This window comes from Andrena cerasifolii, chromosome 16 (assembly GCF_050908995.1).
Source record: "Andrena cerasifolii isolate SP2316 chromosome 16, iyAndCera1_principal, whole genome shotgun sequence".
Taxonomy (NCBI): domain Eukaryota; kingdom Metazoa; phylum Arthropoda; class Insecta; order Hymenoptera; family Andrenidae; genus Andrena; species Andrena cerasifolii.
In genome coordinates, this window is record NC_135133.1 from 7,676,615 (window position 1) to 7,691,966 (window position 15,352).

The window sequence follows — 15,352 nt, forward strand, 5'->3', positions numbered from 1 at the left end:
GTCTCTTATAAACATATTGTAACAAATCATACGACGATATTCGCCAACAATATTGTCAGTTCAATAAAAGAGTGTTAAAAATTTCTTCGATACACGAAACAAGGGGTCTTATGGTCATCTAGCGCTGCAACTATGAACTACACACACCAAGCAATAGCTTCGTCTCTTTCTGAATAGCCTATCCGCTTGCTGCACAAACTTTCCTGTTTAAACAAGTCTTTTACCGACACTTGGTACGTGTGGAACACTGTCAGCTACAATTGCGCGTGATTATAAAAAGTCGCGAGGAGATGCGATCGGGCGCAAGGAAAATGTTTCTCACAAACACCTCTTAATAATGATATATTACCATGAAATCTAGTTAAATAGCCTCCAATGTAATCGAGTAATCGATGAAATTGATGCACAAACCGAGAAATCGCGATCTACGCTTCCCCGTGACAAGTAAACTTGCTGATGCGTCCGATCGCAGCCGCGGTTAAGAACTGACTGGTTTTTACTGTGTTCGAATCTTTTTGATACAAGTCACAATGTGCCTGGACATTTAAATATATTCTATGGTCAGGTTTCAACACACACTATTGCGAATTCAAAATCTTATTAAAAAATTGTAGTCACGATTAGAGCAAAGGTAATTACGTAATTGTTAAGAACCGGTCAGCTACAATGAAAAAATACGAATATAAGTATTATCGTTAAAAGTAGCCAAACGATTTTGTATCTATAATTCTATATGACGTGTGGCGCCATTTTCATGGAACGTGATTACCGTAGCCGAATGACCGCTGCACGTGGTTACTTTGTTGATAACGTTTTTGGTGGATGTATTTCTCATATAATTTACAGTTTATCCTTACAACAAGATGCCCAAGTCTAAGAGGGACAAGAAAAGTAAGGTTTTACAGTTGTAACCTTTAAGCATCCTGTTGATATCGATTACTTATAAATACAAATAGTTTCGAGACTAACCTCACAGTATAACGTTCACTTCAAAGTGCAACAAAAGCTTGCCTGTTGAAAACTTTCATGTGTCAGCAAATAATTAATAAACTCTTATTTCGCAGTATCCCTCACTAAAACAAACAAGAAGGGACTTGTATTAAAACAACAGATCGTGGAAGATGTTCGAAATTGCGTCGAAAAATATGACAGAATATTCCTCATATCCGTACACAATATGCGTAACAATAAATTTAAAGACTTGAGGGCGGATTGGAAAGACAGTCGGTTTTTCTTCGGTAAAAACAAGGTGATAGCTTTGGCCCTGGGCAAAACGCCGGAAAATGAAGTTGCCGAAGGGCTGTATAATTTATCCGCGGCATTGAAGGGGCAGTGCGGTTTGCTTTTTACAAACAGAAGTAAAAAACAGGTAGAAACTCGATCACTAAAGGTTTAGAAATTGTTTATAAATGCGCGCATTAATTATACACGTTTACCTTTTGTTTAGGTGCTAAAATGGATGGAGGAGTACGAAGAAGTAGAATATGCTAGATCTGGTTTTGTTACGGAGGAGTCTATAACGCTACCCGAAGGACCTATGCCGGAGTTTCCACATAGTATAGAACCTCATTTGAGACAGTTGGGTATGCCTACGGCTTTGCAGAAAGGCATAGTAGTGTTACTCAAAGAATATGCTGTATGTAAAAAAGGACAAACATTGACTCCAGAACAAGCAAGAATTTTGGTAAATATAATGCCTCGGTTTCCTGAAATAACAGAATAGCAAATTTAAACGAGCGTTGTTTGTTCTAGAAATTGCTCGATAGACCACTGGCTACATTCAAATTGACACCATTAGGAGTATTCTCTAAGAAAAATGGGTACGAGCAACTTGCTTCGGAAGATAACACTAAGGAGAATGTAAAAGGGCAAATGGAAGTAGAAGAAGCAGAAGAAATGGATAATACATGAACGCAAATACACGATATTGTACATACATATGTGAATACTTTGTATATCATATATATAAGAATAAATGTCTCACTGTATAAATCACGTTTAAGGAAAGACTTGAAGTTACCCGTTTTATCCATATTTTATCAAACAACTGACATGATCTGCATGAAAAATTGGAGCTGTGTATTTTTTTGAGGCATCAACATTATGTAATACTCCCTTTATGACGAGCTCTTTCGAAGAAAATTTTCTGCGCGTATAGCAATGATGCTTCCAATATATTTCACTATATTTTGGGTAATCGGTATTTTATGGGTAAGTTGTAAAACTACTCCATTAACTTAGTAAATATATGAAATATTCGATAACTTGTAAGGATATTATATTATATTTAAATTGTGTCGCGACTCGCGAAGACCATGTACCACTATTGGTGTCTGGAAAAATCACGGACTAATAGCCGAAAGATAGTATTTAATGCGAATCCCAATAAAAGGGGTAGCACGACATCCATCGACTCTTTGGGCATGTCTGAGAACGAAAGGAATATAAAATGTAATAGACGAAAGCTGATAGACGAGGCACGTATCGATACAAATAGCGTTCAAAATAATTAACAGAATCTACTGACACATGTAGTTTTATCGACAAAAAGGACTCGCGTATAATCAATTTTGTTGCAGACCAAGACACGTTGGCCAAGTAAAACATCAATGGATGCAGTGGAGTAACTGAATAAGAGAACCTTGCGTTTCTTTTAATACTGAGAAATATTCCAGTGCGAAAAAATAAAGCGACATTACCACGGGAGTCCGGGACTTTTTACTCTGACGGAGTTTTCCGCTAATTTCTCATTTATTGTTTGAAACGCTACAAGGTATGCGATTACTACACTTAGGAGCTTAGTTATACGATAGTAGACAATATCATAGGAAATAAGCGGGAACATGAACATTACCAAATATTGTATCACATCACAGAACGTCGAATCTTAACATTTCAAATCCTACGTATATTCGAATAGAATGGAAAGTATCGAAACTATAAAAGTACAATGTAGGTACTGTTGCACTGGCACAGGATTAGCAGTGGGTTCTTTCCATTACTGAGACCAAAGGAATGATCGGCAATCAAATCTCAGACGTAAAAGCTAGAAAATTATGTTGTACTAAACATTAAATCAATGTGCTCAAGAAATAGAAATACACTGTATAAAATTTGCTCGCTACACAGAAACACAATTTTTACGTTTTTATCTTAAAATTACGTTTAATCTAATTAAGCGGGCGCAGGTTTTTGGTAAAACAAGCACTCGAAATCTTATACTGTGATTCACTTTTTCATTAGAAAATGCTTTGATACGTCGAAGCTTGATGTCGTCGGAAGTGTTAATAGTACTCGACAGAAATTCTGGTAATTCGTAATGTTTTCAAAATTTCATCAACAATAAACACGTATAAAATACCCATGAGAGATCTAAACGAAAATATAAATACATTTAAATTTATTTGTACTAAATCTAGCGTGGTAAACAAAAGGAATAAAATAATACTAAAAATTAAACATTTAACACCTTACAAAATACCGTTTTATGATAATAATCATAATTCCATGAACTCCTGGCAAAATGTTAATTAACATATTTTGAACCCGAGGCCGGTACATTATAAATGTTGCAGAAAAACACCACAATCACCTTCCCATTGTTTCCTTCGTTACTATCTTCCCTTTTCTCCTCTGACAAAGTTGAATCTTTCACAATCTGCTAAAAAATATTTCCCGTATTAAGCAAAACGTATTCGGAGTACGTTATGTACCGTGCCGTTAAGCAGGTGCGTCTAGCACTAACATTTCTATCTGAATGATTAGTGTCGGAATATCGAGGCTCCTTCGTACAACGGCCTACTTTGAGTAATAAAAACTGTTCTCTTCTACGCTTCTTTGGTGGAATATAATTGTATCTTTGCACGTTTAACGATACGAGTTGACAGATATTATATTAGTGTTGCGGTAATTTTGTAACAGGAAATACACAAACAACCTCTATCCTGTTTCATTAAGACGTACCGATAGGTGAATGCATCCTGATAGACACACGCATAGAGCGTATCGTGAAACTCCATTAATTGCCCTCTATAGAAAAAAAGGAGTACTGAGTACATAACTCTAAAGACATAGGTAGACTAAAGAAACTAGTAGTATCTTCTCCTCCATGCGAATCACGATTCGTCTTTGTACACTGTGGTCGTCCTGACTCGTATGACAAGCGCTAATTTCATCGAAATATCACAATACACAAACGATTACGTTCTAGGATATGGCAATCTCACAGCACGCTAATTCAACAGAGATCTCGTATAAAAATAAATAAGGATTTCTTTAACAAAGTATTCGATAAAAATAAACTAAACAGATATTTAAATAATATTACAATACATTCAATTATCGTGTGCTAGAACGGCTAGTTATGATTAAAAGGATCATCAGAGTTCCAAGCTTTGACTAAAACGGTACGAAATCGATCAAGGAACTAGAGTACTTACTGTTAGTACGCTAGTAGAGTGAACGTATTAATTAAATTGCATTTATCTGCTTACTAATGAGCAATACTTTCCAGCACGACGAATCATTTCAGACGCAAGCTTATCGCCATACATATTTCGATTACTTATCTATATCGAGAATGTTTGGAACATCGATCGACAACATATAGAGATAGAGTATCCTATGGTAAAATCTGCGCATTACCTTAATATAGCATATAGCGTATAAGCGATTCACTTTGATCATGTTTCACGTATAATTGTCTGTCGGTTATTTCTTTGAATTAAGAGGCATGCATCGTGCTCGCTGACTGGTGCGATAGAATCGCTACAAATTATACAGGTGTGTATGTATAATAAATTTGGCGTTGTTAGTCAATAATAAACGTGTCTCTATTCTAACAGAATTGGAATGTACTTAAACTGAATCGTAGTTGATTTGTTTACACTCGTACTACATCCGTAAATTCATAATAGGATTAGATCAATGGCAAGAACTTTTACGCATACTTATCCTCGTCCTTGTTCTTGTCTTTGTCTGGTGCATTCGGCCGAATGATAGGCGAACGAATGCCAAGTCTATGAGATCGCGTTGCGAGGCATTAGACAACAGCACCAGTCAAGAACACCATGACCAATAATGCACATAGTATAAAAAGTAGCTAAATCATCCGTTTTGTATTATGAACAAAGTACCATATTGCTTTGGCGCAAAACATATTTCCGTTCTTAGGTAGCCTTACTTTGGGCGTAAAGTTTGTCGAATGACGGTAGTTCTGGTATTGGGTCCCGCCAATACACGAAATTGCTGAATTCGTCCACGGCATGCTCTCTACAGGCTGGGAAGAGGTGGTCGACTAAGAAGCTCATGTTTGAATACCTGAAAAGAACAATGAAGCAAATATTTTACGCGCTGTGTTCGCCGTGCTACTCTGTTCGCTGATGAAGGTCGAAGAACACTGAGAAAGGATTAAACGTCGAATGTTGCAAACGTTAAGAAAGGGGGAATTATGCGTATGGCGTTATTTAATAGATGGGGAGGGAGTGTCAGATTTTGAACGAGATACATTGCTGTTATCGTCTCATCGTTGATGGGATTGAAGTTTTGAACCATAGAAGAATGCTATCGGTTAGACGATGAGTGATTTTCTGTTTAACTAAAACTTCCATGCAAAGAATGAAGCATCAGTTCTGAAACTATGTACATATGTAGCTGCATATCGAAATTTAGAAAAAAGGCCCAACAGCAAGTCTTCTCATTGTTTACTAAAACTTAAACTTAACAGAAGACACGATGCATCGATGGGCAATATGTTCGAAGTACTTGGTTGAAATAGTTCGTGCACAGTTAAAAAAAATAAACAAAATATAAATTGGCGACACACGTGAAACGCTTGATTCGGAAAAGTTTAATGCGCGCGCGCCTAAAGTTGATCAATTTTTCAAGGCGGTGAAAACAGTAGGGTTGCTGAAGATGAATGGACTTGTGAACATGGAAACGATAAAAAGCAACTGCGTAACAACAAGTGCTTACCCTATAAATTATAAGAAGATAGGTAGGAGTTCTCGCACAACCAAATACCTCAAAACATAGTAATCACGCTAAGCTAATGAAAGAATTTAATTTTTAATTTCTCCCAATTGGAATTGGAGAAGTTACTTTTCTCTGACCGCCGTATCCGTACTGCTATTCTTGCTAGTCGTGTCTCGAGTGTAGGTGTACGTAATACGTATATTACCGATCGCAATGTCTCAAGTTCCTATAAGTCTTACGAATATTATAAAATACATACGTACGTATGTAGTACAAAATAATATCCCATTAATGAGGTAGGAAGTCGGTACGTATGAAATAGAATCTAGTAGCAATGATATAAATATACTAATTTGCTAGCATTCTTATCGAAACTATCAATTGGGCTAGTAAAATGAAACAGCTATTATGGTTGTGCCGCCATCAGTAGGTGTTTCGCATGGGTAGTGGCGGGAACAACTCATTGACGATATCGCACTGACATGCGTAACTGCAATCACAGAAATATCCGATCTATAAATATCCTTTTCTTAACGACCTGTACGTAAGCATGTCTCGTCTCCCTAGTTTCGTACAAAGTTCCTTTTCGATGATCTATTGGTACCTTCAGTATTTTATAGGGCACAGGTACATAGCGACACGTATACGTCACAATTCCCTCTGAATTTCATGTCAACATATCATTGTAGATCACAACATTTACAACTACAGCTTCGAAGGCATATGGCATAGTAAAGTAAAACTGAACATTAACGCACGGGCAAATACATATCAAACTGAACATAGCGTATACACGCCTGACTATACGATACCAAAGCACAAGTAGTAGTGAAAATTACTAATTATCATATAGTTACTTACGAGGATTGGAATGTCTGCGTTAACTCATGTTTCAATTCACCTCTGTGATTTATAGTGAATATCCGCATAGTGGGAATTCCTACTGCTCGATACGCCCAAACATCCTAAAACAGAAGGAGAAGCAAATAATTAATAGCGGGAGCCGCGGAAGTAAGTTCAGCGAATGTACAAACTGAAGGATTGAGAAGAGTATTCACATTAATTCGGTTGCCATATCCAGCGTAAAAAGGTTTCGAGCCATCCGGGAATAGCGCCTGAATGTCGGTAAGACAGGATATCTTGAATTCCTCTGGTTTCTTCTCTATGACTTCGCGATGGAATGCTGAAATTAAGCTGGTTGGATTCAGAAGCAATGGCCCTTCGGGAAGCGACAAGTCTCCCTGCTTGATGCTCTTCAAGTATTCTCTGGTCACTTTAGCTTGTCCGATCGCTCTTGCGGAAAGATACAACAGCTTGTAACCGTTGTTCTTGATCTTTGTAAAGAGCTGAGCAACACCCGATTGGGCCCAGTCTTTGCCAACGATAGGTAAAATATGACCCAACACATCAGACTTTGTAATGGTTCCATCGATGTCAGAGATAACGACCTTGTCATCCCATCTCCATTTGTAAATGTGACATTTACAACGGGTTGTGCCTTGATAAGCCGTCGTCACGCTAAAAACCACTTCGTTGGCTCCATCTTTCAAATTCAGGCTAGCCTATAAATAAAAGTGAACACGAAATGAAGGCCAACAGTATGATTCAGGAGGCACATTGTACGTGCTTTCCGGTATACTCATTTGAAAATACATACTATTTGAGCAGATGATAACCTCAAGGTTTTACGGTATTTCTCAGTGGATTCGTAATACGATCTTCTTTCTTTTGGTATCTTAACCCCTTGTAATTCGTTTTGATTGCTATCAGAATCTTCGCTGCCGCTATAACCTTCACCCTCCCTTTCACGGTTTGTCTTGGTCTTGGTCAATTCCTTCTTCAATTTTACGCACTGTGCTACACCTTCAGGGACGAGCGTAGAATCAATATTCTCATCAATGGTTGTTTCCGTGTCTGGCCCTTCGTCGATAGGAGTGCTTTCCTTGGTGTCGACCGACTGCTCCGGGGATTGTATGCTGCCTCCATCAGCTATAGGACGACATTTAGAACGATGGTTTGAAATCTAATATACTTATGTATCTATGTATGTGGAAACTGTAATAGGAAATCAAACTAAAAGCATCTTACTTTGACTAAGTTCTTGAGATTTCTTTGGCGGCTGCGTAGAACGTCTCCACGAGAACCATGAACTGTAACCACCGCGGCTCTCGGGCTTCCCACTATTTTCCTGTTTCTTTTCTTCGTGCATTGGCAACGACATACATTGCGCATACAGATTTTCTATCGTATTTTGCGGCAAATGTCTTTGAAAAGTAGCATAAGTCATTACGATCGGGCAAGCGGTAGCCCAGTTATAAAATTTTCCGTTAATTTTCACGACTAAATTTGGATTCTCGTATAATTTTGGATCTGAGCAAATATCCTCGAACTGGAGCAAATTTTGATGAAAAGCTTCTTTGGATGGGCCGTTTTCGGAATCCAAACCACCGCATAGGGATAAACTAATGTCCATATTACTATCAAATATAGAATGTTTTGGTTCTTCAAAATCACTGTCCAAGGATTTTGGCCCACCAATAGCTCCCTCCACGCTATTCGGACTTAGAGGTAAACTTGGTCCATTACCTGATTCGGTATCTTCCTCATCCACTGCCTTTGCATCTAAAAAAGTGTTAATTCCTTTCGGTTATATGTATATTATATATTAAATATAAAACAAACTAATTACGATATCTATGCATTATAAGTATTTGGAAAAAATAATCGTCAAGCGAAACAATTTCCATTTTTTATGTTTAAAGATGGTACGTTAGAGACTGCTGGAGACAATGTATGGTGATAATGTATGATCATTCATTTTAAACATTAAACAAAGCGAAAGAAGCAGTTAAAGATCTGTTAATCAGATGTGCATATGCTGAAGCTAAACCGAATCCTCTGTACCTTTGGCTGACGTTGGGCCTCTGTGAGAAGAAGGGAAATAGAGAGCCGCAACTTCCGGATCCAGTTCGTCGGCGTTAATATCGCTGAGGTATATTCCCTCAGATTCCGGATTATGTCTTACCCGAGATGTCTTCTTCATAAACGAGAACATACCACTGAGCATAGATCGATGCGCCTCGGCTACCATTGAAAAAGCAACCTGTTAGTCTAAAGCGTGTACCACGATGCTTTTCGCAAGAACATAATCAACGATGCGATGTTGTTACTATCTCTTATACGATATGTGTATAATACATAATAAGGAAGCACCGGTTAGAACTTGATAATGTATAAAATGGAAATTGAAAATGTTTCTTTAAACTCTAAACTTGAAAGTGAACCAAGTGTGAAAATTTTCACCGAATAATAAGAAGCGGATACACAAAAGACTACTAACTGTTGTTCGGCTGGTTATCGATGGCTGAAGAATTCAAGGAATTTCTGTGAGATGGGTGCGACAGCTCTGGCGGTAAATTTGGTAGTTCGCCCCATTTCCAACTTTGCTGATGGCTTTTATCTTCCTCGCAACCTGATCCTTCTTGAGTGATTTTACGCATTTCAAACTCTGTATCAGACTGAACAGGTGAACATGGCCTAGAATCCTGATTCCTATTAAAGATGATGACAAGAGGAGAGTGCAGACATTAATTTCATGTGTAACTACATTCCGTGTGCGTGTTTTTGACAACATCTGTATAGGATAGGACGGGAAGTAAAACTTACTTTGTAACTTCGGTATCACTGAAGAAATGGAAATCTGTTTCCGGACGTTTTTCTACCGTTTCTTGCATCGAGACTACAAGTTCGTCAGAAACATTCTTCTTCTCTAACTCCGCAACTGGACTCGGTCCCTTCAACATCTTTAAATAACATACGTATGTATTAATAAACGATTATAAAAGAATGGAAATTTTCAAATGCGCGCAACTTACAGACTCGCTGAGAGATTCGTCTGGAACGGATGCATCGTTTTCGCTGATTTCCGTCTGGCTGCTACTGCCGTTACTAGTTTTCCTCTGAGATCCCTTTTTCTTCATAATGCTCTTCCTCTTTCGTTTCCTCTTCGTCAAACTGTTATTCTTGCTTTCTTCTTTGCCTTCATCTTTCAAAGTTTTCTTAGGCAACGACGCATTCGACTCGTCGCTCGACTTTTCCTTCGTGTTAATTTTAACATCCGTCACGATAGGTCTAAAGTCATTCTTCACCACGCTAATTTTACGAATTCTCTCAGTCGAAGTTTCAGCTCTAAAAGATTTGGGGGTCGACGTAGCTGGATGCAGTTCATCGTCATTTATACCATCCATATCAAAAATTTCTCCCTCCATCTTCAAAGCATCCGCTTTCTCTTCTTCTTTCTCTTTCCAGTCGCTTAATAAGGCTTTCTCAAAGTTCTGTCTCTGTTCCACGGGTAATTCTGGGAAATTTTCCTTGAACAGCTTTTCTTTTTCCTCGCTTCTTAGAGCCGAGTATTGCTGACGAATCATTTGCTGTTTCTGCAGCGTGGACATGTTGCCAAAGTTCTCTTTTAGCATGTCGTCTCTCTCTTCCTCCGTTAGAGACGCAATCTGAAGCCACTTTTCACGACGTTCCACTGGAAGATCTGAAAATTCCTCGATTAAAAACTTCTCCCGTTGGTCCGCTGGTAGCGCAGACATCTGCTCCCATTTCTCCCTCTCGATAGACAGGACAGATTCTATGAGAATTTTGTCTCTCTGCTGTCTAGAGAGGTCGGAGATGTCGGTGAATCTAGGTGGTGGGAAACAGCTGTCATCGGGGATAGGCGAACAAGCCAGATGTGGTGGAATCTCCGCGTCTGCCGGGGAACCATCGGATCCAACTTCTTCGACGAAAAAGGCTTCCCCCGAATCTCCCAGTTTCATGTGAATCTGCCTTGGATCTCCATTTATTTCTATATCAACCTATGGAACAAGATTTAACAAGCTGATCATTATACACAAAGCACGACCACGTTACATCGGGTGGAGTACAAGCTTGCAAACTATGCTAAATAGTAAGAAGGCTCGAACGATCGCCGCGTTATGAGAGTCACAAGAGTTTTTCGAATTTTCTGTCGAATTTTATTGGAAAAGTAAAAACGTAGGACGAGAGGTGGAAAAAAAGGAAGAAACTTACCACTTTCTCTCTGGAACGAAGCACACCCAATTTTCCGAAACGAACGTGAAAAGGCGAGCAAGTGAACGATCCGCCTGGTTGTTGAACGACGACGACATCGATGGCACCGGTGAGCGTCGCCGCATTGATCTCGTTGTAGAAGTCACGGAAATTGCTTATGAACTTGCCGATGTAGTTCATACTGTACATCTTCGGGCAGTTTATCGTCCGACCACTTGCAAAATCTATTCCGAATGGAAGATTTCACCGCGTTGCCCGTAGCAAAACGGTTCCGGTCCCCCGAGCTACTTCAAAGTTGCCGCGACGACTCTCCAACTCTCTCTATCTCTCTTCAGACGTCCAACGAGATTGAAAACACCGAGCACCATCCACTATGTGTTTCGCTCGAAAATTTAGCTAACCATGTTAGGACACTTGGTCTCTCGGTGACGTCCAGATTGCTGGAGAAACGCGTTACCTCCGGCCGGAGCGAACCGAACGCCACGATCCACGTTGCAAGTAGAATCGAACGGTTAGAGATAGCTGCGCGAGCGAACCGTCAGTGACCCGAGACAGTTCCGCTCGGAACTGTCAAGGATTCGAAGCCGGGCAAATACCGCAAAACGAGCACTGGGCAGAACTTTGCGACGCACAACGTTCACCGAAACTCACGATTGCCGAGCACACGTCCAAGGTCGAAGGACAGATCGATCCCCCGAGGAGGGCGAATTCCTAACACGGACCGTAAACGCGAATTCTTTGTTCTTGGATGGTTCGGTGCGAATTCAGCTCTCGAGTACCAGCAGACGGTAGTCGAAGTTGACGTTACAACAGGTCACGTGCCCGCGTCGACCAATCAGCGCTCCAGCACGCATCGGTCAATAAGACTCGATGCCACGTGACGCTATCGCTGTTTACCGCGTTCTTTGAATTCCACCCGCGGCAGCGCTGCAACAAAAAGTCACCGCAATCGTTAACCACTGCAACTAATTTTATTCAGCCAAACGCTTCATTCCACGCGCGTTAATTTAACAAAATTACTCTTCCAGGTAATACTCAGCGCGAATTGAATTTCGCCGAGTGTGTTGCGCGCTGCGTCAACTCACCGCAGTCCAACGAAACCGTACAAGCGCAAAATTAAAACGGAACCTTAACGCGTTACGTAACCGCGCGCGGACAATCGAAAGCAGAGAAAACGGTGCGTTTCATCGCGCTCAAGCGCGCCCTACTATCCGAAACAGTCGTTGCGAATAACACTGCGAAAAGGAGTAGGTACATATCGTTTCCCCGAAGGTTACGCAAGAGAGAAGGTTGCGCACGAATCTCGGGGACTCGTTATTCGGCGAAGCGTTCGCGAACCTTTTCCAAATATTTACAGCGTGTATCATTTCAGCCACAACGCGCCTATTGCACGGCACATGCATACGGTAGAGAAAAATACACGTATACGAGTAGTACAGTCATGGCTCGTGAAACTTGCAACTCATATCTTCGCCGCACGACCGCGCTTTATCGCGGCACATCGATACGACAATTTTCTCCATCGCGCGCAACTGGACGGTGGATTACTCATGCGGACGCTTGTTGACTTTCCTATTCCTCCGAAATTCCACGAACCTCGGGAATTATCCGTTTCAGGGGCCGAATCAGGCGATCGCTGACCAGCAACGTTCGCCGCGAATGCCGTGATCGATTGCACCACACACCCACGCGCAAACGTCCGTTTGCGTGCGGCCACTTTCAAGAAAATTGCGTCGCGTGGCGTACCGTCACGCTCGACTTGGACGTGTCTCGTTAATTTAACGCATGCGGTACGATTTATGGAAATTAGACCCGCTCAAAGTCAACGATCGTCCTTTGATCGCCGCGCTATGGTAGAACGGTGATAATCCAGGGCACGGGGGTAGAGCGAGGAGAGAGTGGCGGTCGGGGAGAATGAGAATCAGCTGTTTCCGGGAAGAAACGAGGTCTCTTTGTATGGAAAACAGCGAGCGTTCCGTAGCACGGAATCGAGAGTCGATGATTCTACGTCCAGCGCCGCGCTCGTTAGTTGCGCGACGTATCTCGAGGAATTCTTCGGCATTCGGGCGAGTCGCCAAAATTCAGAGACGCCAAAGCCGAAGTGAATCGGTTTGTGAAACCTTTCGCGTCAAAACATTCTCCCTTTCCTTTTCCTTTCCCTTCTCGGTGTCCTGCTCGATTACGCGACATTCAAACGACACACAACTTGCGATTAATTAGTATCTGCGTGGTAATTCGGGCACGACTTATCACGACCGCCCTCGCTCGGCTGCTTCTAATTGTAAGCTTTTCTCTACGCTTATGCAATCGAGACCGAATCGATGCTACTTGTAATTGCAGTAGGTGTACAATGAATCCGACAGTTTAGCAGTCGATTAATAGTTACGCACTGCCGCGAAAGCCTTTCGAAGTGCAACCGAGCGCTTACGCTTGGGAAAATGCGTTTCTCTTTAAATCGATACGCAACGACGAAACGAGGCACGCTGGATGCGTGAAATAATCACGATTGCCTTTCATCGAGCGCCCGCGTGATTTCGTACGATGGCCAACCTTTGCCCGTTCCGTTGCGTCGCGTTGCGTTACGTTACGACGATACGGGTTTGCTTGCGCAATACTGGTTTGATTTTACGTTTAATCGCATACCGAATCGAGCGACCGCTTAAGCGTTTACCGCGCGGCGTGTAAAAGTCACGAGCGAAAGTAATCCGTTTGTGGACGCAAGCTGCACCTACCCTCTCTCGCTGCACCAGCGTGGTAGCGTTCCTTTTCACATGGAACTACTTACGTATAGTGCCTATCCGAGATATAGTGACTTAGGTGCGAAGTCCCTCACAAGGAACACTATTCGATCGATGATGGAATCACGCAGATTTCTTTATATAGATCGAAAGTCTATATCACAAAGGTCAGAAAAATGTAAATTAAAGATGCTCCCAACGGCTGGTCTGACCTTGAAAAATCAACAAAGGTGGAACAGGGGAAGAAAGAAAAATGAGGGAATGAGAATTACAAATCTGTCTGTTCAAATTTAAATACCTCTATTATATGAAAATACATTATAGTAAATGAATGATAATTCATTAATGATAGATAATAATTAGAAAAAAATAATGATAATAAATGATAATGCTAATGATGTCAGTGATATGTTTAGACTGTCTCGTTGATCAAGGTATGAAAGAAACAGTGTTCGCTCGTTGCAGTCACTGTGAAATTTATTATTGATTCGATCACTTTTTTAAACCTTCTTGTCGACAAGATTGTCATAAATGTAATGGTTAATACTACCCACTGTTGTGATTTCATTAGTATTATCATTTATTATCATTATTTTTTTCTAATTACTATCCATCATTAATCTATTATCATTCATTTGCTATAATGTATTTTCATATAATAGAGATAATTAAATATGAACACACGGATTTGTCATTCTCTTTCCCTCATTTTTCTTCTTTCCCCGGTTCCACCTTTGTGGATTTTTCAAGGTCAAACCAGCTTTTGGGAGCATCTTTAGCTTTCATTTTTGTGACCTTTGTGACATATATTTTCGATCTATATAAAAAAATCTGCGCCATTCCATCATCGATTGAATAGTGTTCCTTGCCAGTGGGGTTTTACCCGACATCCTGCTGGGTACTAGCCGCTAAACGTGCTCCCCTACTACCTCTTGCAGGACTGTATTTAGAAAAGACCAGGACAAAACCGGGGGCCCTAACAGAAAATAAAACAGAGATTGAAGATACGGTTTATCATTATTAAAAAACATCGATTAAGCTTTGATTAATTATTAGACTGATTCATAAATTCTCCACTACTGTTCTAATACAGTACGTATACCTTACTAAAATGTATTTGTATTTAATATGAGACAATTTTTAATAGCCAGTAGCAAAGCTTAATTGATGTCTTTTAATAGTGATAAACCGTATCTTGAATTTCTGTTTTATTTTCTCTTAGGGCCCCAGCTTTGCCCTGGTCTTCTTTAAAGTAGGGGGACACGTTTAGCGGCCAGTACCCAGCAGGGTGTCGGGTAAAACCCCACTGAGGGACTTCGCATCTAAGTCACTATATCTCGGATAGGCACTATACCTATGTTCGCAGGGAAGAGGGCCACGTTGACGCGGTAGCCAATTTGAACCCGCGCGAGGAAGCAGGTGAAACTATTTTTCAAAGCAAACATGTGCTTTCCTTTTCGCGCGGGTCGCTTTGGCTCGGAAAGAGAAAGGACCGTGGACCGTTTATTATGCTGCTGCGTTCACATTCCTAAAACCAGCAGGCTTAAGAGAAACATCCGTTTACC

At 40.7% G+C, this 15,352-nt stretch overlaps 2 protein-coding genes across 4 annotated transcripts; one reads left to right on the forward strand and one right to left on the reverse strand.

The window, feature by feature from the left end:
* The first annotated feature begins 606 nt into the window (after nt 1-606).
* Rplp0-like (ribosomal protein LP0-like) lies at nt 607-1,992 on the forward strand. Its single transcript, XM_076829231.1, has 4 exons — nt 607-891; nt 1,065-1,369; nt 1,448-1,684; nt 1,753-1,992. The coding sequence occupies exons 1-4, from the start codon at nt 864-866 to the stop codon at nt 1,909-1,911; spliced, it is 729 nt and encodes a 242-aa protein (XP_076685346.1). The 5' UTR covers nt 607-863; the 3' UTR covers nt 1,912-1,992.
* A 740-nt stretch (nt 1,993-2,732) lies between these two features.
* Nucleotides 2,733-11,238, reverse strand: Lpin (phosphatidate phosphatase LPIN). 3 transcript variants are annotated; one of them, XR_013087386.1, is made up of 11 exons: nt 11,050-11,238; nt 9,849-10,835; nt 9,640-9,776; nt 9,314-9,525; nt 8,878-9,057; nt 8,062-8,595; nt 7,631-7,962; nt 7,032-7,535; nt 6,835-6,938; nt 5,974-6,463; nt 5,092-5,319 (listed from the first exon to the last, which is right to left on the reverse strand). XR_013087386.1 is itself a non-coding variant. In XM_076829216.1 (10 exons), exons 1-10 carry the CDS (start codon nt 11,236-11,238, stop codon nt 5,169-5,171), a joined length of 3,330 nt encoding a protein of 1,109 aa, XP_076685331.1. In that variant the 3' UTR covers nt 2,733-5,168. The 3 variants fall into 3 exon arrangements, 2 of the variants coding, with proteins under 2 accessions (XP_076685331.1, XP_076685332.1); XM_076829216.1 differs by lacking the exon at nt 5,974-6,463 and having other exon boundaries at nt 2,733-5,319; XM_076829217.1 differs by lacking the exons at nt 5,974-6,463; nt 8,878-9,057 and having other exon boundaries at nt 2,733-5,319.
* Between the last annotated feature and the right edge of the window lie 4,114 nt (nt 11,239-15,352).